Here is a 25,617-nt window from a genome sequence, read left to right as displayed (position 1 = left end):
CACATTTCTGTTTGCTTCAGTGCCACTCAAGACACTTCCTGACTCCCCCGGTTTCCTGAAAAATCACTGATGAATTTAATTTGCCCTCATTATTGGTTTACTTGAATTTTTTATATATCAAAGTCCCAGTCCTATACCTTGAACACGATTGTTTTTCCAGAAGCAAGCACCTCATGGCTTGAAATAATATATTCGGTGCTTAAAATCGCTGACATAGTCTTCCAAATGGCCTGGCAGAAGAGAAGCAGGCCCCAGATGGTCGAGTTTGGCAGTGCTGGGCCACTGCATTCAGAATATCATCTTTAGAACGCCATCTTTAAAGTAGATGAAGATTTATTTCATAGTCAAGCTGGGAATGTGAAACTTGTATTTTGGAATGGGGTGTATTATGTGCCTCCCTCTTCAGATGTCTTCACTTAAATTAATCCCGGTCCTAGTCTTTACACTTATCCATTCATTAAATATTTAGTGAGCACCTCTGTGCCTCAGACTATGGGAGGTGCCATGAGGGAAACAGACACAAACAAAGCCTTGGCCTCAGAGAAGTCAAAATATATTTGGGGCAGACAAACTGGAAAAGTAAGCAACTACAAGAGAGTGTCTGAAACATGCCAGTTGCGCGGACTCGGGAATAGGGGCCATGAAAGTCAAGGGCAGGAGAGGATATTGCATTTGAGTTATTTAAGGGAAGAGTGGTTTTGATGAACCACGTATGCAGTCCCAAGGAAGGGACAGGCATGTTCTATTACACAGAAATGTCAAGGAGAATGAGAAGCAATTACTTTGGTGATCAGGACATTGCTGTTGACCTTCAAGAATAGGAGTTTCAGGAGAGGATGGTATTGGAAGCCACATTGTAGTGAGTCACAAGGCAGATGCACTTGAGGAAAGGGAGGGTCAGTCACTCAGGTCAGGCACTCATTGGAGATGTTTGATTGTGAAGTGAGGAAAAGTGCAATAGAGCCAATGAGAATTTTGGGTATTTTTGTAGAAGGAGAAATGTGTTATTTTGAAGGTGGAGGCTAGTGGATTGCTGAAGGGAAGAAGTTAAATATTTTTGAGGAATAATTACATTGTAAGATCCCAGAGAAGATAGTTATTAATAAAAAGAAAGAACCACTGGACAATTGATAGCATTTTAGATAGGGAAATGAACTGGCATAAACTGTATTTTTGCATTGTGTGTTTAAAAAAAAAGGTTACATTAGGAAACTCAAATATCATTATTGATTAGTAATCCAAGTAAGAAGTTGGGGAGGAGGAAGGATGAAAAGTAGTTCCATATTTAGAATCTTGTTCTTTAAGGAACATTAATGTATACCTTCTGGTAATAGTTTAGTGGGGTTATTACTTATCTTTGCAATGGAATGCCAAGGAATACAAACTGAAGATTGGAGTTTGGGGAAATTTACTCCTCTCATGTATCAGGGCTTCTCGTGCTGATCATTGATTGTTGAATGAGGTTGGGAAGAAAGGAGAGGCGGGTAATACCCGTATAGGTAGAACTCACGACTTCTGTGCCGCTCACTCGACTCCAGTACAGACGTTTTCAGGGAGCTCTGTCGTTCAGGAGTGAGTGCAGGGTGTTTTTTTTTTTTTTTAATCTAATTGACATATAGTTCATTTACAATGTTGTGTTCATTTCTGCTGTATAGCAAAGTGACTCAGTTATACGTATATATTCTTCTTCACATTCCTTTCCATTGTGGTTTATTACAGGATACTGGATACAGCGCCCTGTGCTGTAGAGTAGGACCTTGTTGTGTATCCATCCTCTGTGTAATTGTCTGCATCCGCTAATCCCTAACACGCTGGGAGACTGAGCACACACACAGTCCCGAACTCCCAGGTTCTCCCTCCCCCACCCCCATCCCGGGAAACCACAAGTCTGTTCTCTCTATGTGAGCCTGGTTCTGTTTTGTAGGTATGTTCATTTGTGTCATATTTTAGATTCCGCATGTAAGTGACATCAAAGGGTATTCGTCTTTGTCTGACTTAGTATGATCGTCTCCAGGTCTACCCCTATTGCTGCAAATGGCATTTTTTATGACAAAGTAATATTCCATTGTATATGTAAACACACACACACATATATATCTTCTTTATCCACTCATCTGTCAATGGACATTTAGGTTGTGTAGGTTTAATCACCCATCATGATAGCCACTGTGAAAGATTTCCTGGGGCTGGCCAAAATGCTGAGAAATATTTTTTTGTGCCGTTTGAGATGACTAAACCTTTTGCATGTGTGTCTAGTTATACGACCGCTCTGCTACTTGAGATCACCATGAATGTCTCTTACTCCTTCAGAATTAAGTGTGTCATTCAGAGGGATTTTTCTCCACCGAAGACCTCACAGGTATGACACTTGTCTTCCTCAGACACAGGTGTGTTTGCAGTGGTGAACAGCCATTCCTTGTCCCTGCTGGGAAAGCTGACCATCAGTGCCGCCTTCAACATTGTGTATATCTACACCTCGGAGCTATACCCCACAGTCATCAGGTACGCCTTGCCCTCAGCCTCCGCCTTCACATTTCCTGCATTTTGTTGTAGATTTTTGCATTGACAGAGGCGTGGTCCTCACTTCTAGAGCACAGCCGGTGGGGGCCAGAAGCAACGCAGTAAGCAGTCATGAACCCAGGGCCTGTGGAGGCTCAGTCTTGCCCTACTAGCTGAGGAAAATGTTGCTTTATCTTTGGCTGAATTCCCTGTCCGTCTTGTGAGAGAATTACTCTACACTAAGTGTATCCCATCACCCGAATAGTGCTCGTATATTGTTTTTATTTCAATTGCTTGAGTTACTCAGACACCCCTCCCTCCTGTGCCAGGCACACAGTGGACCAGAGAACAAGGTCCCTGTTATCATAGAATCTGTATTTTAGCACAAAATACACATATTTCAAAAGAGATAATCCTTTATAGTTATAAGTGAATATTATATTTACATGTTAAAAGTAGTTTTTAATGAGGACATGCTTATATAAAAAATAACATATTCAAAAACCAAGAAAAGCCTCAACATATTTCTTTCCAAGTTTCCCCTCATAAAATAAATTTGAAAACAAGAAACCAAACCTAATTTGAAGGGCAGTGATGCAGCTTAGTCTTTGCAGAACTGGCTCTGTGTGCTGGGTCTTGGTTCCCTATTTAGCATTTTCCCAATCTTTTTTGAGGATCATTCCAAGTGGACTCCATACAAGAAGACTAATGGTTCTGTCTACCTTTTTCCCAGTAAGAGATCAGATTGCCCACAATTGGCTTGTCATTCCCTGGTTATTCCCAGAAACTGCTTTCTCTGGCTATTCCCTATAAAACTAGGATGGCCATTTGGTTCCAAACTGGGACACTTTTCAGAGTGAAAGTGGACTTGTTAACAATTCAGCTGGGATAACAGAGTGCTGTATGATCACACTACTTATAATCATTATCATTTTCATTTCCTCCCTGCTCCTTAATACCCACACTCCCAGAAAGGTAATGTTCTTGGTTTCCTGAGAAAATATGTTCAGCCAGTTCCTATTTATATGCCTGATCCTTCTGTAGCTAATTAGTTGAGTTTAAAAGAATGGACAGACTTTTCAGACCATAAAGCCTTGGCTTTTCTTTGACTATTTGAACTAATAGGAGACCTAAAACATGAGAACATTTAACAAGAAATATTCACATGCTCGTTTTTTCACCAGCCTCTATAGCTGCACTGTCCAACCTTGCATGTGGCTATGTAAGTTTAAATTAATTAAAAGTGCAGTTCCTCATTCTTACTCACATTGAGCATTGAGTAGCTGCATGTGTCTGGGGGCTTCCATGCTGGACAGGGAACTTACAGAACATTTTCAGCATCATAGAAAGTTCTAATGGGCAGTATTGCTTATAGTATCCTGTACTTCCACTTTGGGATTTGTTATTCCGAGCCCACTATCCCTTAGAGCCTTAAAATTGTCCCCCTAGAACTTACTGGGTTTTTTTTTTTTTTTGCTTTTTCTCATACCTTACAGGAATGTTGGGCTTGGAACTTGCTCCATGTTCTCCCGAGTTGGTGGGATCATTGCTCCCTTCATCCCCTCACTGGTTGGTTTGTACCTCCTAGTTTTGTCTTTCTTGATTCTCTGCTTTGTAAATGTTTGTGCTCTTGAGTAGAAAGAGGCAGCAAGCAGCTGCCACTGAAGATGAGCCGATGCAAATGTGAACCTTGTGCCTTTTAGATTAAGGATCTGTCAGTGCAGATGGACCCTTCCCAGGGGTTGACTGTGTTCATTGCAGTCAGCTGATGCCAACCTGAACCCTCCTGTCCCTATTTGTAAGTTAGCAGATTAGTGAGCATTTCTGAAGTTTCTGTTGTGTGCTGGGCTCTGTGCTAAGCCTCTTACATATATCGTCTCATGCAGTCTTCACCATAACCTTATGTGCTAGGCATTGGTACCCTGTATTAATAATGAGGAGAAGAAAGCACACCACTTGGAAAAGAAAGTTACAAGAGAAATGTGTGAAAGGGAGATATGAATAGTGTAAATTCCATCCCATCTTCAAGTGTCCATGTTCTGCGAAAGATCCCATGGAGCCCCCCGGGCACATCTCTGTTGGTCTTCTCTAGGACTTTCCCAGCCAAGACTTATTGAAACGTGACTAGGTTTGATGTGAGGCTGTGAGCCTGTTCTATAGACAACCACTCATCACTCAGGCTACGACTCACCACACCCTAGTATAGGATATTTCTGAAGTGCCATTGTAGCCTTTTCTTTTCTTGAGGAAGCAGGATATACTTCCTTTTTCTGAGTATCTCTGATACTGAGTCCAAGCTCTCTCTGTTTGCTGAGTGACAGGCCAGTCAACCACTAATGTCTCAACAGAACCATCTTGTCAGAGTCTGAATGCTAGGTTCTTTCATAGAACACAGAGTCGGAGGAGGTGAAGAAATAAAATAAAAAGGCCATTAATCTTGCAAATATCTCCCAGAATGGCCAGCCTGGAGAGGGGATGTGATAATCTCTTCTTTCTTGCAGCAGTTCACAGGTGGCCAGGGTCAGATTATCTTTCTGTGAGTTGAAGAATGGCACTTTAACCCTCAAGCATGGTTCTTTGTGTGCTATGTGCGTGCTAAGTTGCTTCAGTCGTGTCTGACTCTTTGCCACCCTATGGACCGTAGCCCACCAGGCTTCTCTGTCCTTGGATTTCTCCAGGCAAGAACACTGGAGTGAGTAGCCATCCCCTTCTCCAGGGGATCTTCCCGACTCAGGGATCAAACCTGTGTCTCTTATGTCTCCTGCATTGGCAGGCAGGTTCCTTACCACTAGCGCCGCCTGAGAAGCCCAAGGTTCTCTGAGGCAGGCCATTATGTTTGATTATAATGACAAAAGCAATGAAAAGCAAGTCAAAGAAACAGATCCAACATGAAGTAAGAATTGACTCTTCCCTGAGACATCTCTCCATGTTTCACACTCAATTTTAGATCACAAGACCCTTTGTATAGGTCTTACTAGTTCCAGTCTGCAAAATGTGTCCAACATTAGGTGTTTATCATTAAAGATACCCTGTTTTGGATGGCTGTCCTAGAACGTTATAAAACCCAACATGGTGTTTCCCCCTGAGTCCGGCTAAGTTGAGAAGAGGCGAGTGTTCCCCTTGGTTCAATCACACACCTGCAGTGTGGTCACGTGTTTGCATGCAGAGGGCCGGAGTCCCCCTCTCCTCCTCCCCTTACCTCCCTCTCCTCCCCCATCATGTCATCACCTTTGAAAAATCAGGAAAAGATGACCAAAGCAGACATTCTAACTAGCCACAGAATTTAGAAGCCCAAACCAGAGATGACAAAACTAGGTGGTTCCCATGCAGGAATTTAGGAATGATAATCAGTTCAGGAATCTCCTGGAGCCCAGTCCTGCAAGGACCATAGTGTTATCTTTGAAATGATATGTTTGTATTTAAATTTTCCTGAGAATGTCTTTTGGATCAGCCTGCTAGCATATCAAAACCACATGTGTAGGTTTCTCTAGGCTTTTCTCTTCCTTTTCAGGATGTTCAGTTCAGTTCAGATGCTCAGTCGTGTCCGACTCTTTGCGACTCCATGGACTGCAGCACGCCGGGCTTCCCTGTCCATCACCAACTCCCGGAGTTTACTCAAACTCCTGTCCATTGAACAGCAAGGAGATCCAACCAGTCCATCCTAAAGGAAATCAGTCCTGAATATTTAAGGGTGTTTACACCTTTAACCCCCAAGCCTCTCAGTTCTGGTGCTTAGGGAATCAGCACACGTGTATGAGACTGTTTGGCCAGTTCCAGGGTTGGGAACTTTAGAAGTCATTTGCAGTGTTGCCTGCATGTGGAGATCACCGTGTCACAGGCCACTCGCCTCAAGTGGGAGCTGAGTGTCTGGCTCACCCTGGCCATGTGTCTACGCTGCCCCTACCACAGCCCCGACCCGAGCATGAAACAGTCTGCTGCTTCTGCTCCACAGCCAGCAGTCCTTTTTATCTGCTCAGTTGCATCGCTGTGCCTGAGGACTGGCTCTGGTTTCCCCTGGTAATTCTCTATGGGAAGAGAAGGAAGGCTGCGTGGTGTATTCTAGTGGGAAAGCAGGACCTGGACAGTAAGCGTGGCAGGTCCTTAGTCATGAGTGCTGATGTCACCTGCCAGGAAACTAACGCTGAGCTTCTGTTTGTTTTCATTCCGCTCCCTGTCCCCACAGAAGTATGTGCAGTGGTCTTTACCCTTCATTGTCTTCGGAGCCACAGGGCTGACCTCAGGCCTCCTGAGTTTATTATTGCCAGAAACCCTTAACAGCCCATTGCTGGAGACATTTTCTGACCTTCAAGTATACTCATATCGGAGGCTAGGGGAGGAAGCATTATCTTTACAGACCTTGGATCCCCCTCAGGTATGACACAATTGTTCTTATCATTCTGCTTTACTACATGATGACAGTTTTGGGGGTAATAAAAAGAAAGAATGTCTGGTTAGAGTAATGTGTGTGTGCTCAGTCACATGGGCTTTACAGCCCCACAGGCTGTAGCCTGCCAGGCTCCTCTGTTTCTCAGGCAAGAATACTGGGATTTCTCAGGCAACAATACTGGAGTGGGTTGCCATTTCCTTCTCCAGGGGATTTTCCCAACCCAGGGATCCAACCTGCATCTCCTACATTGGCAGGCAAATTCTTTACCACTGGGCCACCTGGAAAGCCACCTGGTTAGAGTAATAGAACTGAGCAAAAATGCTGGAAAACAAAGGTGGGATCCAATTGCAGCTAATTTTCAGGGAAATAAAGATGATTCCTTAGCTTTCTTAGAACACTTAAGGGACTAATCCTTAGGGGAATAAATATCATCAGAGTACCTTTGTCAGTTGAATGCTAGACAGTAATTTAATTTTAGAGATGTCATGACACCATTTCCCTACCCGTTTCTTCTCTCCTGCTTTAGTCTGTGGACAAGGAGAGCCCTTTAGGGAGCGAGAGTGATGAAGAGGAAGAGTTTTACGATGCTGATGAGGAGACTCAGATGATCAAATGAGGAGTCCCAGGTTCCTCCTCAGAAGCAGAGGGTCATCTTCCGTGCCTCTGTCAAGGGCAGGTGCTCCTGGGAAATTGCAGAGAGCTGTGGAAAGAAAGGCTTGAACAAACTGAACGTACTCAGTGTGGCCTGAGGTTTTATAGGCACCAAGGAAGTTGGAGAAGAGATTTCCATGAACAGGACATCACTGAGTGAAAAGCTGTTAACTTGCCTACAGTTGAGATATAGTGCAGAATCAGGACCTTTGGCCAGATTGCTCAATTCTGCATGCCAGAGTGATAAACTCAGTTGTTTCTAGAAGTTTGATTATGTTGCCGTTCAACTTCATTGTGACCTAAAGGCAAATATGTAAAATTTCTTCTCACCATTAAGATGGAATCTGTGTATCAGCTTTGACATCTGCCTGTCTCGATTGCTTCTCATCAGGAATCTTTGGAGGCAAGTTGATGTTAGCATTCCATTCATTTTTGTGCCAGAAGAAAAGCATTGAGAGATCGTTTGTATGACTTGAGGCCCTCCAACTGTACCCCAAGAGATGAAATCTGGGCCCTCAGCTTGGCCCCTGGTTCAGTGACTGGTTCCAGCTCCTCGTGTTAATCCGACAGATGACCCTCTAGAAAAAATCCAGCTGCACCAAAGTAATGTTCAGAGTCCAAGGTGTGGCTGCACCCCCGCCCCCCACCCCCAGCAGCTCCCTTTGATACTCAAATTTCCATCTCAGATTCTAGTACCAGCGAAACTTCCAAACATGCCCAGTAAATGATGACGTTTTATAGAGGGGAAGGGCAGTTAAAAAGTGACATGTTGAGCCCTTGGATGTTTGAAGGGGAGAAAAAAGATGCCATTTTTAATAAGGAAGAAAAGAAAGTTACCTTTCACAATTTTCTGTTTGTTTTGTCTTCAGTGTTGTGCAAGGAGGAACTTGGGCAACCTTTAAGGACTGGAACTCATTTAGTCCTAGGTCAGCCCCAGCCTGTTTAGTTTAGCTAGAATGGAAGGCACAGGAGTTTCCTAGGAAATGTTGGTTTTCGTTAAGAACCACTGGCTTTCAAATAAAATCAGTCATACTCTGTTTCCTCAAATCATGTGCTGGAAGTGTTTCCTGTGAAACTCCAGTGTTATCTCAAAAAGAAGTGTTATCTTGGAGTCAACAAGCTTGGACCGCATTGCTTTAGGTCAGTTTCCCAACTGGGACTGTTTCTGTGTTTTCAGAATTTCCATTTCTGCTAATCTCTTGGAGAAAAAGAAATTTCATTAGAAATAGAAGTCATCACTGTGTCTGTGTCTGGAAATCTTGGAGGACTCACCTCGGATCAGCTCCAACCCTCTCCTGTCTTCTTCCATTTACTTCTTGGTTTGTACTATACTAGCCTGTACCTTTGTATTTGTTAAAGTGTTTTATATCCTTCATGCCCTTAATGTATTGGGCTCTTTATAAATAGGAAGCATCTCTACTACTGGTTATTTCTCTCCGCTGTGCCCAGAACACACTATGTATTGCTGTTTCTAGCCATCAAGTAAGTTGTAGAACTCCTGCCAGTATCGCTTTTGTCCATCACAGGCAAATCTGCCCCAAACCCCCAGACTGTGGAATCTTGGCATCTTTCTCTGGGAGATGGAGACCCTGCCCACCATCAAGAGGAGAAGAAAGGAAGAACTTAAAAGGACACTTAGAAGCTCTTTGTTGTGACATTAAATGGAAAACAACAAGCTAACATTTGGTCGTTCTTGGCTGGTTGTCAGCCTCTTTGCATTATAAGAGTAATGACCCCATTATCAAAAAATGTGGAAACTAGAAGTTAAAAAAATGTACTACTCATAGACTCAACACCCAGAGTCAGCCAGTGTTGTGGCTTTGTTCTCTTTGAAGACCAACTGGTAACCCATCTTTTTTGTTGGTACTGGGGTTCCCTCTGCCTCTGACTAGATAAATAAGGATTCCATTAGTTCTGTCCCTAAGTATTCTCTTTTTCCAACTCTAGGATAGAAGAAGGGAGGGAAGGAAACACAGTTTGAACACATGTTGCTAAGGCTGGACTACCAGCTGCTCGTGTCAGATGTGCCACTAAATTTCTTTAGTGTTTCTTTCTTGATGGTCTTTTGGCAAAGTTTAATAATTTGCCTTTTATAAAAACAGATTTTTTTTCCCTTTTGGTGTTAACTGTTGAAAAATAGTGATTGTGGAGATTGTGCACATGAGTACATTTGTGTTGATTAAATTATTGGAAAACTCTTCATTTATAGATAACATACGTTGTTTGTGCAGATGATTTGTAAAAGGTTTCCTTTCAAATGTCTGTATTGTATTCAAAATTAAATTTCTTTTCTCCAGAAAAGCAACAAGAAAAATGTAAGACACATCAGAAATCCCAGGGCTTCCAGCATCTAAGGTCTTATCAACAGCTTGTCCAGAACTTAGGCACCACACAGATGTCTTGAAAGAAACTGTGCTATAGTTTTCTGATCAGTGGGTTAAAAACCACTGCCCATTGAAAATGCAGTATTTGTCATTTGGCTGATTTCAAGTGATAACAGACATTCTTTAGTATCTAAAAATAAAGAAAAACACACAAATACAGTAAGTAAGAAGCAAATAAATGTTCCTGGGACACTGCCCAAATAAATTTGATCCAGACAAGTATTTTTATAGAGGTCAAATTGATAAAGATACTTCTAATAGATTTATATTCTTAACAAAACATTGCAATAATTCTCTCTACTAAACCAGAATTAAAATGTAGCTTTCTAATAGAACTGACTCCTCCATTACAATTTTTTATTAGCTCATTAGTTCTTAAATTGGACATCTATATTTTTTATTAGATAATTAGTTCTTAAATTGGACATCTATAAAGGATTTTTTTCAGTAAATAAAATGCAGTTTTTTTGGCTTGTGAATTTGATAGAGAATTGTAAAACATAGGCTTTTCTTTTGTTCTTACAGAATATGTCAGGATGTATATAGTAGCATCTTTGACAAATGGAACAAATATAGAATATGCTAGAAACTATGGGTGGTTTGTGGGACAGGGGCTATAGCAAGTATAAGGAGTTGGTGGAAACAGAAGATAACTGTAAAAATATATCTAGGAGAAAAATGCAAAGATAGGGCATGGTTAGAAAATTTATCTGTGTAGTATATTAGACCTTATGGTCATCTCAATAGATGTTCTTAGTTGCTCAGATGTGTCCGACTCTTTGCGACTCCATGGACTGTAGCCCACCAGACTCCTCTGTCCATGGGGATTCTCCAGGTAAGAATTCTGGAGTGGGTTGCCATGCCCTCCTCCAGGGAATCTTCCCATCCCGGGGACTGAACCCAGGTCTCCCACATTGCAGGCAGATTCTTTACCATCTGAGCCACCAAGGAAGCCCATCTCAATAGATACATGAAGATTATTTGGCAAAATTCAACACCTATTTAAAATAAAAGCTACTAGCAGATAAGGAATAAAAAGAAACTTCCTTCTCAGGATAAGGGATATCGTAGTACATAAGGTTAATTGGGACATAAGATCTCATCACCTTCCCAGAACTTTGGCCTTCAGACTTTACTGATAATGACCACAATAACAAATGGATTCTTTCTCTTCCCTCTTCTTCCACCTCTTTCTAATCTCTGTCTCTGTTTTGCTCTTTCTTCTTGCCTTACAAATGCCTACTAGATGAAAATACTTAAAATGCATTACAATATGTATATAAAACTTTCATGAAACATGTTTATTCTTAAGATAGCATATATTCTGTCGCACTTTGTTTTTTAAAATGCCATTTGTGATCCCCTAAACCAATTCCCACTCTAGTGCTCTTGCCTGGAAAATCCCATGGACGGAGGAGCCTGGTAGGCTACCGTCCATGGGGTTGCAAAGAGTCGGACACGACTGAGCGACTTCACTTTCACTTTTCACTTTCATGCATTGGAGAAGGAAATGGCAACCCACTCCAGTGTTCTTGCCTGGAGAATCCCAGGAACGGGGGAGCCTGGTGGGCTGCCGTCTCTGGGGTCACACAGAGTCGGACATGACTGAAGCAACTTAGCAGCAGCAGCAGCAGCAGCAAACCAATTTCATGACCTACTATAACATGAAAATCCATGGTTCTTCTCTTGTACTTCTTCTTGTACTGCAGAGGCTTTAAAGCTAAGATGTACATTTCCCAAACACCCTTTGCAGCTAGGCTTCTAGGTGCAATTAAGTTTCCGTCACTCAGATTCAGGTGGAATTGAGAATGTGGGAGTGAGGTGGAGGCCGTACTTGTGGTGGATCATTTTTTCCTACTGGGGTCTACAAAGATGGAGGCATTTGGTTTTGCTGAGGCAGTTTCAGCAGAAATGTTGACAGTCAGGGGCAATACATATTAAAACCTTAATAAGATTTTTTTTTTTTTTTACACAGAACCTGGAAAAATAACTCTAGTTAAGGAAAAGTAAAGATTCAAAAATACTCAACAATCCCCAAAATATAAGACAAGCAAGAGACTTGACTTCCCAGATATTAAAACAAAGCTATGGTATGAGTGTAGCAATAGATAAGCAGATCAGTAAAACATAATAGAAATCTCAGAACAAGACAAAGGATATATAACAGTTTGGCATTTTCTGAAGATGGTATGACAACTCAGTGGGGAAAAAAACTGAACTATTCAGTTATTGTTGAGCAACTGTTGGGTTTCCATATCAAAAAATAAAATAAAATTACACCCTTTCTACACACCATAACAAAAATTCCAAATAAATTGAAGAACTTAATGGAAAAAGGCAAAACTTAAAAAAAAATTATAAAATGATATAGGAGAATGTTCTTATGACCTTGAGGGATAGATGGATTTTTCAGACAGAAAGTAAAAATCACAAATCATTTTTAAGAAGATAGGTTGATATGTTTTACTACGTCTAAATGTAAAACTTCTTTCTATATGACTAGACACACCACAAAATTAAAAGCAAAGCAATAGATTAGGAAAAGAATTTTGGCAACTTCTGTAAAAGACAAAGATCAGTATCCAGAATGTAGAAAGAATTAGTGCTGATCAAAAAGAAAAATAAGGAGGAAGCTTATAAAATATATTTTTAGGTAATTTACAGCCTCACTAGAGGATCAGAGAAATGCAAATTGAAACAATGTTAAGTTATTCAAAATCTATTGGATTGGAAGAAAAGAAGAGTTCTAAAACATAGTTTTGAAAATACGAAGAAGAAGGAATTTCTCTACATTCTGATAGAAGTATAAATTTACTTATCAACTAGATTGTCAATAGCCAGTGAGGTTGAAAAATGTAAACATTCTGTGACACAGAGATTCTACTTCTGTATCTATTAATATGTCATGGAAGAGTTTTCAGATATTTTGAAGGAAACCATTTCACGCCGTGCCATACATAGTGCACAAACCTACATATACACGTCCATATGTACATATATGCCACCAATAACTTTCCATTAAATAATACCATTACTAAATGCATTGCACTGTATTTTCTATGCTATTGTATTTTACTTTAAAATGGAAAGAATATTGGTGAAGACACACAAAAGTGATTTTATAATTTATAAGCAAATAAAAGCATGCAGTTGCAAGAAGTAAAGCATAATACCTTTCATATTTACCTTAGTACTTGCCTAGTGTGCTTGTCTGCAAGTAGATATGTACAGAGATGTCCATTATAGTTGTAATGAAACAATGAAATACCTTCAGTAGGGAAATGTATAGATACCATTTTATATTCAGCAAATGGAATTAAATCTGGGACTTCTATGCACTGAGGTGGATGGATGTTCAATGTTGAATCAAATGTTAGCTAATCTTTTCTAGATCAAAGTTATTTCATGGTTAACTTCTTTAGTGAGTGACAGGAATATTTGCCAGTTATTTAGGCCATACTTTACAGTCAAGACTTGATATTCTGTTGCAGAAATACAAGTCTCACCATTTTTCCTACCCAAATGAAGAGTTATCCCCCTTCCCTCTACGTCTGAATTTCTCTTGGAAAAGAGTTTGCATCTGTGAAAACATTTAGACCACTTCTTAACTGAGACCCTAGAGCTCTGTAATATAAATCTTAGAAGAGATTAGTCATTTATTGAAAAACATCAGGGGCAGATGTAGCCAAATGAGTATTAAAATAACTTCAGTCTGGACCTTGCAGAACAATTGATTTTGAATAGACTAGATTCTGATGGAATTGCTTTGCTTCAAAATATAACTGGGTGAAATGATTGTGTAAGATAGGTAAAGATGCACACTCAACTTGGAGGTGAATTTAATAATAAATGAATGATTTACCAGTATGTGGGCAGAGCTTCCAGAAACCACAGAAGAGAAGGCAGTATGCAGAAGGAAGCCCATTGATACAGTCTGCACAGGTCAGCCTCCTAGCCCCAGCACAAATTGAGGACAGGATCCACAGAGGTAAACTGTTCAGCACGGGGAAGCATTTGAGAGTTGGTAAATAGTTGTCACATCAGATTAGGGTTTTTAAATGGTAGAAGCCAAAATATGCTTGCTGGTGATGATACAATAAATTCATTTGCTTCCTATAGGTACATTTCACCATGTATAGGGTGTTTGCTTTCCTATTTGCTATAGCAGGTGGCATGCATCCATCCAGTTATGTAGCAGGATCCAGTTATATGTGTGTGAATGTAACAGAAGAGGGACTGTAACAACAGCGATTCACTTTCAAATAAAATTCTTCCCATACTATGTATTATCATTAATACATTATATTGTAGTTTTCTCTGAATGTGTACTATAACCAAGAGAGAAAACAAAGAGTATTTTGCTTCTACAGGTAGAATAGCAGCAGAATACACTGGTGGTTAGAAATGTCAATCAAACTAACTTTTCCATAAAGATTCCCAAGACTCTTTTAAAAAAAATATTTATTTATTTATTTGTCTGTATTGGGTCTTTGTCACTGCGTGGACTTTTCTCTGGTTGTGGTGAGCAGGTGCTACATTCAATTTGCAATGCCCAAGCCTCTCACTGTAGTGGCTTCTCTTGTTGGGGAGTGGAGGGTCTAGGGCACACAGGCTTCAGTAGTGGCAACACATAGGCTCAGTAATTATGGTTCCCCAGGGCTTCCCTAGTAGCTCAGATGGTAAAGTATCTGACTGCAATGCAGGAGACCCGGGTTCGATCCCTGGGTTGGGAAGACCCCCTGAAGAAGGAAATGGCAACCCACTCCAGTATCCTTGCCTGGAAAATCCCACAGACAGAAGAGCCTGGCAGGCTGTACAGTCCATGGGGTCACAAAGAGTCAGACACGACTGAGCAACTAACACACACAGCTCTAGAGCACAGGCTCAGTAGTTGTGGCCCATGGGCTAGCTGCTCCATGGCATGTGGAATCTTCCCAAATCAGGGATGGAACCGATATCTCCTGCATCGGCCAGCAGATTCTTTACCACTGAGCTGGCAGGGAAGCCTCCAAGACCCTTTTTAGTTTACATAAGTAATTGTATGCTGTATTCATTTCCTATTTCTGCTGTAACAAAATATCATAAACTTTAGACAACACGGATTTATTATATTACATATTTGGAAGTCAGGCAACAAAGTGAATTTTAAGGGGTTAAAATGAAGATGTCAGCAGGGCTGTTTTCCCCCCTGAGTTTTCCAGGGGAAATCCGTTCCTTTGTCTCCTGCAACTTCTAGACAGTGCAGCGTTCCTCAGGCCTGGCCACAGCACCCCAGCCTCTGGTCCTGTTGTCTGACATGGCCTTCTACTTGCGCCAGTCTTCTGCCTCCTTCTTATTAGTACCTCTGTGGCTACCTCAAGCCCTCCCAGATAATTCCAACTCATCTCTCCTTTTCAAGATCCTTATCTGCAAAGTCCCTTTTGCTGTAAAAGATAACATTCACAGATTCTGGTGATTAGCATGTGAATATCTTTGGGGCCCAGCAGTCAGCTTATTACAGGTGTCTTAAGTGTGTGTCACTGAAGTTTTCTAAGTGGACAGGACCTGCTGGCATCATCAGTGTATACTTGGAAGTTTTATGGGAAAACCTAGTCATTATCAAGATAAGCTGTACTCAGACCATGGGTAACAGCCAAAAATCTACTTTTATTAATGAGTTTATAGACACACTTGGCTAAACCTGAAGTCTCCCAGTTATTGTTTGAAAGAATAAAGTGCTTACAAAAGAATTTAAACCTACTAAGACTTTGTCTCTGAGTTTTATTTGTTGCCGTGTCTTAACTTCCAGTAGTTTTCTTATCAAAAGCAATTGTTCTCTCTACCTTTGTTGTATATTCTTAAGCATTTTGTACTTTTCCGTAATTATAGTATTTATTGTGTACTCTAATAAATGATTATGTCTTCCCTATTAAGCCATGAGCTGTATGAAAACAGGGTACATGTCTATCTTTTTTCCTACTAAATGCCCACCCATAGCACTGGACCCAGTGTGTTATTAGGCATTCAGGTACTTTTTTTTTTTTTTTTATTGGAGTATAGCCAATTATAGCCCAGGTGGCATAGTGGTAAAGAACCTGCCTGCCAGCACAGGAGATATGAGAGATGTGGGTTTGATCCCTGGGTTGGGAAGATCTCCTGGAGGAGGGCATGGCAACCCTCTCCAGTATTCTTGCCTGGAGAATTCCATGGACAGAGGAGCTGGTGGGTTATGGTCCGTAGGGTCGCAAAGTTGGATGTGGCTGAAGCGACTTAGCACACGTAGCTGATTAACAGTGTTGTGATAGTGTCGGGTTAACAGCGAGGGACTCAGCCTTATATATACCTGTATCCATTCTCCCCCAGACCCCCCTCCCAACCGGTCTGCCACATAACATTGGACAGAGTTCATGTGCTATACAGGAAGTCCTTGTTGGTTATCCATTTTGATAATAGCAATTTGTACATGTCCATCCCAAACATTCAGGCATTTTTGAAGAAATACATGGGTTCCTCACCACTCTTTCCTATGAGCCCTGTCACTACATTGAACTCAAAAGCTACCAAAGAGGCTGTATCTTACTCATCTTAGTACCTCTAAGAACTAGCACAGTATTGGGGACATGGTAGGCATTCATTAAATTTTTAAATGAGTGAATACCCAGACACAAGGGATTCAAGATTGGCTTAACTGACCTATCAGCTAGTATTCTTAAACAGGATATTCTTCCCCAAGATCAGTTTGAAAAGAAGGTCTGTGGAGTGTTTAGCTCTGAGAAAGCTACTTATAGGTTACTTAAAAAAAAAAAAACAACCTTCATTCCACATTAACCTTCCTATTACCTAAATCACCATTGTGAGCAAAGTTAAAGTTGGGATTAGAGTATGTTCAAGAGAGAAATGATCCCTTTTAACAAGGTCTAAAATGTCTACCCTGAAAATAGAAATAAGCAAAGAAGGATTAATTATTAAATAATGATCTTATCCATGTATTTATTGGAATACAATTGCTTTACCATATTGTATTAGTTTCTGCTTTACAACATGAATCCTGTATAAGTATACATAACCCTCTCCCTCTTGAGCCTCCCTCCCACCCCTGTCCATGTATTTATATACCTATTACTAAAACACCATTCATCCTACTGAGTTGTGGAATAAATCAATCTAGTGATTCTTTTCTTCTCACTGAGGCCTCTCCCAGAGGATATTCTTTGGGGAAGTTTTTGGTATAACCATCAATGGTATAATAATCAGCTCTCCTAATATAATTCATCTAGTGGAAACAACATTTAATGTTTCAGAAATGCTGTCAATTCGATTCCAGGCATTTGAGGGCTCAGCCCATTAACAAAAAAGTTATTAGGAATTGGATCAATGTCTTGATTTTCCTGTTTGCTAGGTGATTCAGAGGCTGGCTCGCAGGTGTTGACTATGTTTCCCTTAATTTATCAGAGGAATGCAAAAATACCTGAAAACATCTCAGAGTAAAGCCTAAGGGGATAGGTAGGCTGGTTGTATTTACTTCTCCATTCTGTCATGTGCAGAAACTATTTATTATTGGTAAGTAGGTTCCAAACTATCTTGAATTCAAGGCCAGAAAATGGAATCAGATGCTGTTGGGTTATAGAATTCTATAATGATTGATTTGCCAATATCAAAGCAGAGTCAGAACATAACAAATGCATTTCCAACAGTAGAAGAATTTATTATCTTCCCAATCCAGTCCATCAGGAGAGAGATGAGGCTTGATAAGGATTTAACTGATTAAGAATGACTAGGTAAAAAGTTGAAGACCTGGAGAATGTGGGGGGAAAAAAAACAGAACAAAGGTAATGTTGTTTTGTCTTGTGGAACAAAATGTCCAAGTGAAGCAGAGGTATAGAATCATTAACAAGTTTTGTTGACAAAGGTGTCATAAAATGACATCCAGTGAAAAGAGCGACATCTAGGCTTTGCATGTTTGCGTTCAAACCACCCCAGATAGCTTCAAGATTATCCTAGGAAGATGTGCACAAAATATCAAAAGATTTCCTTAACTAGTTTCTTATATTCAAGAGGAAAAGTAACAGGGGAAAATAAATTATTCCTAAAATATTTAGAGTGCCTACTGTGTGCTGTGTCCTATTCTTGGTGCTGGGTTAGGAGAGAACATGTATTGAGCATTATTCTAAACAGTTTGTTTCTTGGTATATACAATCTTCAGAAGAAAACTATGAAATGTATACCATGGATCCCATTTCATAGGTGAGGAAACTGAGGCCCTAGTTAAGGACCCCCAGGTCAGACAACTAATTGTTGGCAAAACCTGGATTATCTGACTTCAGAAGTCACTTCTTAAGTGACTAAGCTATACTGCTACAATTCTAAAGTGACGAAAGTCAAAGTGACGTCGCTCAGTCGTGTCCACCTCTTTGCGACCCCGTGGACTGTAGCCCACCAGGCTCTTCTGTCCATGGGCTTTTCCAGGCAAGAGTACTGGAGTGGGTTGCCATTTCCTTCTCCAAGGGATCTTCCGGGGTTCTTAAATGTTAGCAGGCCTTGTATTTTCCAGGTACTGTTTGATGACAATGGTGTTTGTAACTACTATACATTGACTGCCATGCATCATGTCATCACGTCACCACGTCTACACAGTCTATGATTATGTCTTAAAATTCTCACAACAATTCTATTAGGTAGGTATATACGTCTGGTTCTGCTGATGACAGCAACAAAGTTTAGGGGCGTTATGTAACTTTCTCAGGATCACAGCTGGTAAGAGGCAGTGTTAGGTCTACATCACATTCTGCAAGGCCCAGACGTTTTGATTAGGCTCTTTGAGGAGGCAGAATATTTAAAGGATTCTAGTTAGTTAATGATTCTCCCTGTATTTTAGAACCATTAAGGTTTTTTTTTTTTTTTCCTTTCCAGAATTAAATCAATAAATGAATATAATTGTCAGTCAAAAATATGGATTGAGAAGCTCATTAAGATTCATATGGCTCATTAATGGATCAAATGCAGTTATGATCTCATAGAGAAGATGGAAGAATTCTCCATTTCTGAGTAGTCGTTGGGGTTACTTTCATTATTCACTTTAGGGCAGCTATTAAGCTACCTTTCCATCAAATATATTCAAGAAAAATTCACTGAGTACCTACTGTGTACCAGGCATTTCCATAAGCTTGGAGCTGTCAGAGATCATTGAGGTGGGTTTCTTAAGCTGTGAGCTGTCCCAGGGTCTTTGGTCTGATTGGTGGGATTTAAGTCCAACAAGTTGAAAAGGACTTAGTGGAACTGAGAGACCTTCTGGGATCCAAGTTTGGGAAACTGGCTGGTGCCTGAAATGGATTTCTTTTTCAATGAGGAAGTTCTTGAGAGGGGAGGTCTCAGGCTGGGACTTTTGATAGTGGTTTCATTTGATAGTGGTTAATTATGCCAACAACTAACAGGCTAAATAAAGCCTGTTATCTGAGGAGAGTGAGCTTGCTGCTATCAGCAAAGGGACACCTAAACATTTCCTCTTGTAAATACTCTATCCCTTTATCAGATTAGCCACATTTCAAAGTCCTGTGAAAAGACCAGAATTGCCATCATTTTTTTTTTTCATATTCTTCATTAAAATTCTTTATTTGATAACTTAATAACTTTTAACTTTGGAGTAGTTCAACATGCTCTCAAAAGATATTTTAAAGACCTTCTGAAATCTTCTCAGTATTGCAAAAATACAGTTTTAGAATCAGATTTTTAAATTTTCTTTTCCTCTTCTTTAACATGTAATATTAAGACATCATATATCCCTGTGCTGATTATTAAGTGATGTGTATATAAAACAGCTGCCAAACAGGAGAGCTTCAATAAATTCTACTACCTAGAAACTGCCAAAGATTTTTAAACAAGGATTTAATACACACCTTTTAAAACATGCTTTATTTTATTTTTTTGGCCATGCTGTGAGGCTTGTGGGATCTTAGTTCCTGACCAGGGATCGAACCTGCACCCTCTGGAGAAGAAGCACAAGGTCCTAACGAACTTCTGGACTGCCCCCTTTAAATTCCCAAAAAATGTTTTAAAGAAAGTTAACTCTCATGATGACATATATATTTTTTTTTTCCAAAATGAAATTTATATTGAATGTTTCAAGAAAACATATTTTCAATCTGGCCCAGTTCATTTGCCACCTAATCATGTAAATGAGGAAATAAGGCTTTTGTAAGACCACTTCCTTTTTCTCTATCTTCCTTGAAGATCCGGAAGCTCCCTTCCCCTTTTCCCCTCCCACTTTCCTGAGGAATCCGGGTTTGGGGAGGAGGCAGTAGCCTCCCTGTGGGAGGAGAGGAAGGACTATAAAATCCATTTCTTCTAACCTTGGACCCCAGATCTTCTCTCTTTCCCTTTTGGAAGCAGCTTGGAAGGGTAAGTGTGGGAGAAAAGTAATTGGGGAAGTAAAGTAATCGGGCAGTGTGTGTTCCCACCTAGAGCTCCACAAGGGAGCCGGGGAGAGGAACTCTGCTTGCACCTTCCCTGGGTCATAGGGAGAGTGATTCTTGAGGATTCTTTCCGTCCATAGGTGCACTCATAAAGAGTGTGATCTGGTCAGAGTGTCACCTGTGATTAAATCATTGAAACTCAAGGGAGCCTTAGGTGAACAAACAGGAAGCAAATTCAGTTACAATATGTGGACCACACTTAAGGTTGATGAACAGGTCTTACTATTTTGAGAACAAGCAAATATTTCCAGTCATTTGTATCCAGTTGTTCACATGAGTTCTATTCCTTGCCCTTTTCCCTTTTCACTTTGTATACTCTCCCTGAGCAATCTCTACTCTAAATACTGAATTTTACTTATATCTTTTCTCTAATTATAAAAATTTCAGTATGTTAATTGTAAAAAAAAAAAAAAATCAATGGGAAAAAAATCTAATATGGAAATTAAAAATTTGACGCACTCCCACCACCCAGAGAAGACCACTTTTATTTCATGGGTAATGTTTTGTGACCTACTTTTTTCTGTCAATAATGTCATCAGCATTTTCTTGTTATTAAATATTCTTTACTGTATAATTTTTAAAGGCTGCAAAGTCTTCCATCATATAAATGTATTATAACTTATTAGCCAGTGTCCAATTTTTATTTAGTTTGTATCCTTTGTTTCCTGTTAAAATGAGGCATACAGAGAGGTGGCATACCTTTCAAGCTTCTTTCATATAAATTTCAAGATGCAGTCATTGAGTTAGTGGGCATGATTTTTAAAATTTTGATAAAAATTTTCCTGTCAGTTTACATTGCCGCTGTTAATATATCAGGGCCATATTCCCCACTGGCTTCTAAGCATTATTACCTTTCTCTAATTTTTGCCAAACTATCAAATTAGGGGAGGGACCAGATGAAAGACTGTCTCATTGTTAGAATCTAATTTGCCTGTTTCTGTAACTAGAGATATAATAACGGTTTGGGAATTTTTTGTTTATTAATTGTCTATTTCTTCTTCTATGGATTGTCGTCTCAGATTCTATGCTTTTTCCTACATTGTGAAATTATGTTTTCTAATTTTGAAGTTTTGAATTTTTATTTGACATTTTCAGGACCTTCAGCATATGTTCTTTATATACACAAGTTTAGGTAAATGTTGACCGCCTACCTCCTTTTCCCTCTGATTCCTTTCGTGATTTGTTTTTGTATGTAACTCTTTCATTTACTTGGAATTTATTTTGCTGTATGAGGAATATGGGCTTCACCAGTGGCTCAGTGGTAAAGAATCTGCCTGCAACTCAGGAGTGCAGATTTGATCCCTAGGTGAGGAAGATCTTCTGGAGAAGGAAATGGCAACCCACTCCAGTATTCTTGCTGGATATCCCCATGGGGTATCCCATGGGGAAGAGCCTGGAGGTCTATGGTCTGTGGGGTTGCAAAGAGTCAGATAGACTTAGGGACTAAACACCAGTGAAGGGATACAGGGAACTGGCTTTATTTTTTTATTTTTTTTTTCTAAATAGCTGAGCATTTTTCTTTCATCTCAGGGGTTCCTATTATCCTCACAGATTAAAAGCTTCACCTTTAAAAAGAAAACAGCCTGTAAGGATCCAGAACTCATGCATGGTCAGGATTGTTAAAGCAGAAGAAGGGAGATGGGTGGGAGGAAATGGGGCTTGAGAAAGGCAGTCAGTGAGGAGACTTCAATTTTATGAGAATTATTGTATCAATTATACTTTTTTTAAAAAAAAGATCAGTAGTAAAAGTGACAAATGTTTTCATTTGTAAAGTCTGGATATTTGGACCTAGAAGTATTTTCTATGTTTTTCTGGCACTCTGAAAAAATTTACGGGAACTGTATATATCCTGGAGTCCCCAGTAAATGGAGCCTGGCATCTTCTTAACAATTTTATTATTTCTTCTATAGTGGTTGCCCTTAGAATGTTCTTACTTCTTTTGAGTTGATTTTCCTCGTTAATTTTCTTCTAGGACTTCACCCACTTTATTTCAGATGTTGAATTAATTAGCATATGGTTTAGAAGAATAATCTCTTTATACCTGTGACTGTATCTTTCTGATTTCAATTTTTCGTACTGTAATTGTCTTTTTATTTGATGAGATTAACTGAAGTGTCTTTGTGTTTCTGTTTTAAGTTATTTAAAAAAAATTTTTGAGTAGTTGGAATTATTTTGTATATAATCATTATTTTTCATTGTTGTTTTGCACTGGTCAAAAGATGTAGTCAGTACAGTTTCTTTTTAGAATATTGAAAATTCTCTTTGTCATGATTTTTCCATATTTTTTGTGAGCATTTGATAAGACTGTTCATGTTTCTGCTTTAATTTTTACCTACTTGATCTGCCAAGGACTGAAAGAGGTGTGTTAAAGCTTCCTATCCCAGCTGTGTTTATGCCAAATTCTTTTTGTACTTCTAGTAGTTTATGCTTTATGTGATTATTCTTAATATTAGCAATGGTTCGTGAAGATTCTTGCTTGACTACTACATATTCACAGTGCCTATTGAAAACAGCAGAAAATTGAAATTAATGTGTTCCATATGAGAGTCTATAGGGAGTTTAACCCACTGATATTTATTGTCATAATTGCTACTTTGAACTTCTGTCATCTTTTCTCGCTTGTATGTTTTCTTGCTATATTATAAATTTTCTATCTTTTTCTATATGTTGTATTTTTCATTGTGATGAAATATACATAACATAAAATTTACCATTTTAATCACTTCTAAGTGTACAGTTCTGTGGCAATAAGTACATTCACATTGTTGTACAACCATCGCCTCCATCCATCTTGAGAAATTTTTCATCTTCCAAAACTGAAACTCTATTTAATAAACACTAAACCTCCATTCTTTCTGTTCTCAGCTCCTGGGAACCGCTTTTCTGTTTCCCGACTCTGTGACTCTGACTACTGTAGGTACTGCATACAAGTGGACTTGCACAACATTTGTCCTTTTGTGACTGGCTTACTTCACTCATAATGTCTTCAAGCTTCACACACGTTGTTGCATATTGTCAGAATTTCCTTCCTTTCTAAGGCTGTGTGCTATTCCACAGTTTATGTAGACTATATTTTGTTTATCCATTCATCTGTTGATGGACATTTGGATTGTTTCTACCTTTTGGCTGTTGTGAATAATACTGCTGTGAACATGGGCATGCAGTACCTGTCCAAGTCCCTGCTCTGATTCTTTTGAGTACAGTACCAAGTGAAATCACTGGATCAGGTAGTTACTATAAGTTTAATTTGGGAGGAAATTAAATTAAAATTAAAATTTAGAAGTTACTTTAAAATTAAATTTGTGATACCATTTCTCATAGCCAATGCCCAATTTTACATGTCCAGCAGCAATTTCCCTACATCCTCACCAACTTTTATTATTTTCTGATTTTTTAAATTATTGTTGTCCTAAAGGGTGTGAAGTAGTGCTTTATCATAGTTTTGACTTGTATTTTCCTAATGATTAATGATGCTGAACATCTTTTCATGTGCTTTTGGCTATTTGTAGATCTTCTTTAGAGAAATGACAATTCAAGTCCTTTGCCCATTTTTAGTTGAGTTTTTTTGTTGTTTCTGAGTTGCAGAAGTTCTTTATACCTACCTACTATAACATATATCCCATCCTTACTATTATTAAAAGCAATTAGCTCCTGGTGCCTTCCAATTTGTATCCCTCTGCAGGTTGTGACAAATGGATAATATCACCCCTTAGTTCCAGTGTGAATTAGAAGACAAACATATTTTTCTTTTTCATTGGTCAATTCAGTTGTCTTGAGGCTGAGAGTAGGGGAAGATTTTTGATACAGGGGCTTATTTTGCATTTCACTGTACATCTATGGTCATTCAGAGCCTCCTAACTTAATATCTCTATTTTGTTGCCATCTTTCTGCCATCAGAGGGATTTATTTATAGATGCAAATGTTATCATTTTATTCCCCAGTTTACAAACTCTAAAGGCTTCCCCATTACCTACAGGACAAAGTTCAGACGTCTCCTGGTGTTAGGCCCAGCCATTCTCTGGACACTGACGACCTCTAAGGTTTCAGATCAGACCACTCTTCTTCACCTTAGTCTAGCAACAACAAATTCATTCCAATTGCTTAAATACCTTAAGCCTACTTTCTGCTAAGTGTTATGCTAGACTCTGCGAAAACAAAGTCTTTCCAATAAATTCTAATTTTAAGGATCTTATAAGACTGGATGAGGAGACAGAAGATTATATCAGTTTTATTATCAATCCAGTTTTGAGAATTCCTTTTGTGCAGGTTTGCAGGAAGCATATAGAGAATGCTTTAGGGAAGTTGTTATGACTCCATGTTTTTTTATTAAGATGTAATTCACATACCATAAAATCCACTCTTTTAAAATGTATGATTCACTTTTTTTAAAGCATATTCACAAGGTTATGTAACTATTGCCACGATCAAATTCCAGAAAATTTTTTTATCACTCCAAAAGAAATCTTATACCCATTGGCAGTTGTTCCTCATTCCTACTTGTCCCCAGCCACTGGCAATTACTAATCTCTTTTCTATCTTCATGGACTTACTTATCACATATTCAATAATGACTTCATATAATTTGTGGCTCTTTGCATCCAATTTATTTCATTTAGCATGTTTTCAACCTTTATTCATGTTGTGGCACATATGTATTAGTATTTCATTCCTTTTTTATTACCAAATAATATTCCATGGTATACATATACTACATTTTATTTATTCATTCATCAGTCAGTGGACAATTAGGTTGTTTCTACTTTGGAGCTATTAATAATGCTGCTGTGAACATTCAGGTACAGATTTGTGTATGGACATTTGTTTTCATTTGTCTTGGGTATATACCTAGGAGTGCTGGGTCATAAGGTAACTCTCTAATTAACTTTTCGAGGTCCTGAAAAGTTGTTTCCCGATGTGGCTGCTCCATGTTACATTCCTACCAGCAGTTTTGAAGATTCTGACTTCCCACATCCTCCCAACATTTGTTATTGTCTATCGTTTGATTATAGCCTATCCTACTGAAAGTGAAGTGGCATCTCTTTGTGTTTTTTTTTCTTTTTGTCTTTTCTTCTAATTATGAAAATATAACACATTTACAGGAGGCTTGGAAAATATAGAACAAAAATGCATATAGTTCCACTATATATTACAGTTGTCTGTTTTAAGTAGATAAATTGTTGTGGTTTTAATTTGCATTTTCCTAATGACTAACGGTATTGAATATCATTTTGTGTGCTTATTGACTTAT

General features: G+C 39.2%; 1 protein-coding gene across 1 annotated transcript in view; it reads left to right on the top strand.

Annotated features, from left to right (window-relative positions):
• The window catches only part of SLC22A15 (solute carrier family 22, member 15), a 125,643-nt gene extending 116,495 nt beyond the window's left edge, over positions 1 to 9,148 (top strand). Inside the window, exons 12-15 of the mRNA XM_010831019.1 lie at positions 2,382 to 2,502; positions 3,996 to 4,068; positions 6,683 to 6,871; positions 7,413 to 9,148. Coding sequence (XP_010829321.1) covers positions 2,382 to 2,502; positions 3,996 to 4,068; positions 6,683 to 6,871; positions 7,413 to 7,502 — 473 coding nt within the window. The 3' untranslated portion in view covers positions 7,503 to 9,148. The remainder of the gene's footprint in view (positions 1 to 2,381; positions 2,503 to 3,995; positions 4,069 to 6,682; positions 6,872 to 7,412) is intronic.
• Positions 9,149 to 25,617: the final 16,469 nt, after the last annotated feature.

This window comes from Bison bison, unplaced genomic scaffold, assembly GCF_000754665.1.
Source record: "Bison bison bison isolate TAMUID 2011002044 unplaced genomic scaffold, Bison_UMD1.0 scf7180017864519, whole genome shotgun sequence".
Lineage (NCBI taxonomy): Eukaryota > Metazoa > Chordata > Mammalia > Artiodactyla > Bovidae > Bison > Bison bison.
The sequence above is the reverse complement of the archived record's forward strand: the minus strand, read 5'-3'. Positions and strand labels throughout refer to the sequence as shown.